The following is a 3,010-nucleotide window of genomic DNA, read 5'->3' on the forward strand; positions in this document are numbered from 1 at the left end:
TATTACAGCTCTTGATATATATTGGTAACGATACAACAGATGCAAAAATACTCTTGAAATGCCAAAAATAATTATCATATATATCTATATCATAATATCCTAAAATAATTGTCATATATATCTGTATCATAATATCCAAAACTAATTAAACTAAGAGTATACATGACAAATCCTAATTAACGATAATTAACGTACTCAATCAAACCCAACTAATAAATATTTGTTTTAGTACCACAAATTCCTTTTAAGTACACATATAGATCATTTTGCTTCTAAATATCGCTCCACTTGATCTATTTTGCTGCTCTCCTGAGTTTCACTAATTAACCAAAGGTTGTCCGGCTCGGTTAGATCCCGAATCTTCAGGAATTTCACCAAGTCTCTCCTGAAAAGAAAATATAAAGCAATGAGTAATAATTAGCCCATTGATTTCATTTGGTAAAGATTCTATATTGCTTTGCACCAAGAAAAATATTGGAAAAAAAAACATTAATGCTTATTATTCTGCAGACAACAGTAAATTACTTGAACATGATAAGTGGAAGCTGAATTACAAAATGAAAAAGATAGCACCCAACAAAAGCAGTGGTAAGAAAACCAATTCCCTTCCACGAAGTTTACTATATGTACACTTGTCATATTTTGTGGCAATTAAGTTCATTTTCAAGTACCCCAATTACCCAACCGCATAGAAAATCAATAGACTTACTGTTTAGTATTATGATAGGCAGTCAAAGAAAGACCAAAATCGAGCATAATTCAGAGAGATAAGCAGTCAGAGAGAAATTCTAGACACTTTCTTAGGCAGAATTGCTAATACTCTAGCTCTAATTATGCTTTTAATCTATTATTTAACACTAACTTCAATACTGGGAACACAGTGGTACCAATATACAGAATTTCTTCCTTGCTATATTACATACACTTTCTATTTGACACTAACTTTCTTAGGCAGAATTATGATAGGCAGGTTTAGTATTATGAAAGGCATTTAGAGAGAAATTCTGGACACTTTCTTAGGCAGAATTGCTAATACTCTAACTCTAATTATGCTTTTAATCTATTTAACACTAACTTCAATACTGGGAACACAGTGGTACCAGTATACAGAATTTCTTCCTTGCTATATTACATACACTAAGGCAATTAGACCACCCAATAGAACTTGTTTATGGAACTTGGATCTTCTACAGTTCTGAATTTTTCTAATCAAGTTGTGCATATCTTTAGTTGTACTTCTAATATTGAACCAAATCTTGATGAGTTTTAAAAACCCAACACTAAACTTATATGAGAATAATAGATGCTGGTGACTTTCAGTAGCATCACCACAAATCGTTTGAACTCATACCATATTGAGCTAGCTTTGCTGTTGTTTGAAGTTTTTCCTGCAGTGCTAACCAGGTGATAAACCTGTGCTTAGGAAGACTCCATATGTTCCACACCACAAAATCCCATGTAACATACACTAGTCTGCTCACACTTCGACTTTTCAGATACACTCTTAACAGAATAACTGCTCATATTACTAAGCTTAATTTTGTGAAGACAATGCTTATTTTACATTCATTTTTTCAGTAATTGGAGAGCTTTCTCAAAGTCATGTAACCCATTACCTTTCTACTTGTCACATGGATTATATGCTTTTTATGTTGTAGAAAATGAAATCATGAAAAAGTCATGGTTGTAGCATATTCCACAGGTTTAGTTCATAAATATATTCATAGAAAAATAAGACTTAAAAATGGTACCTCACAATCTAACAATTGAGGGCCATTAGAAGCTTGCTCATTGGTGTCACTAGTTGGATGTTGATCTCTAGATGCATCCTTTGGTTTTGTACCAATTGAAAAGTCAGGAATCACAAGCTCTACTCCTGGATTAGCGGCTTGAATTTGAGAAAGAATGACAGATGCCATGCTCGGTGCTAGCTTTTGCACCAATTGAGTCTCCATACTTTGTAAAAACTCCTGTGGAAATATGAAACCCGAATTTGTATCCTTTTTTTTCAAATCAGTCTTCGTTACACCTCTTCCATAAAGGCGTACACGATTTTTGCGTACAGGATCTTGTATGACTTCAGAGTAATGATCCTTAGTGTTACCATCTTCTCCATGTTCAACACTTTGTAAAGCATCCATCTTGGCCTATCCAATGAAGATTAAGTTATTACATATACTAAGTTAAGGCAGAAAATATGCAAATAAATAGCATGTCAACTCACAATATTGGATATAGATTTTTCGTTGTTGGTGAGGTATGTCTTTTCAGGATTTCTTTTCCTCGATTCTTTGTAGACCTTTTCTTGTGAAGGCTCTTGCTTATCCGGATCCTCTTGTTGCTTTAGAGATAAAAATTAGTAGTTCAATATATAACTTTCTAAGAGTATGAAATGATGGAACAATAAGAACTATAAATCAAGATAATGTGTTGTTACCAACTTATGACGTAACATTGCGTATGACTTCGGACCCATAGTATGCATATCATCTAGTGATCCACGATTGCCTTTATTAATTTTTGCTTCTTTCTGTAATAGAAAAAAAAGTTAACATACAATTTCAACAGTAGACGAACAAAATTATATAGAGAATAAAACCATATACCTCGATTAGTGAACAATTCCAGTATTCCAAAAGATCTTTAAATTGAGAATCGGAAACTGTTTTTGGACGATTTTCCCACCTTTTCTCATCAGTTTCATGTGCATAGTAGTGCTTTTGCTTTACCCTACATTTATGACCATGCCAACTTGCATTTATAGATTCGAAAACCCATTTTTTCCCGTGATCGGGAACCATGTACTTTTCCTAACCCAACAATGAATGAGCTCAATTAGTAGTATATAATGTATTCGGTCCAATGAATGAGCTCAATTAGTAGTGTATACATGTTTTCAGTTTGATGAATGAGCTTATATAGAAAAGAAACAATGAAAGGAACATACCAAAACATAATCCCGTATTTTATCAAGTGTGGGCAAAAGTTTGAATTTTCTATAATTAAGAGG

General features: G+C 33.2%; 1 protein-coding gene across 1 annotated transcript; it reads right to left on the reverse strand.

Annotated features, from left to right (window-relative positions):
• Nucleotides 1–1,721: 1,721 nt before the first annotated feature.
• Nucleotides 1,722–2,801, reverse strand: LOC104893336 (uncharacterized). The gene is made up of 4 exons (XM_019249288.3): nt 2,607–2,801; nt 2,438–2,530; nt 2,225–2,341; nt 1,722–2,147 (listed from the first exon to the last, which is right to left on the reverse strand). Exons 1-4 carry the CDS (start codon nt 2,799–2,801, stop codon nt 1,722–1,724), a joined length of 831 nt encoding a protein of 276 aa, XP_019104833.3.
• Between the last annotated feature and the right edge of the window lie 209 nt (nt 2,802–3,010).

The sequence above is a fragment of the Beta vulgaris genome, chromosome 5 (genome assembly GCF_026745355.1).
Source record: "Beta vulgaris subsp. vulgaris cultivar EL10 chromosome 5, EL10.2, whole genome shotgun sequence".
NCBI lineage: Eukaryota > Viridiplantae > Streptophyta > Magnoliopsida > Caryophyllales > Amaranthaceae > Beta > Beta vulgaris.

Bases quoted from the DNA above. Each gene is read 5' to 3' on its own strand.
- LOC104893336 (XM_019249288.3), bottom strand. From the start codon at position 2,801: ATGGTTCCCGATCACGGGAAAAAATGGGTTTTCGAATCTATAAATGCA. The intron at 2,342-2,437 runs GTAACAACACAT...TTATCTCTAAAG, and splicing joins CAATGTTACGTCATAAGTTG to CAACAAGAGGATCCGGATAA. The intron at 2,148-2,224 runs GTGAGTTGACAT...TTCATTGGATAG, and splicing joins AAAAATCTATATCCAATATT to GCCAAGATGGATGCTTTACA.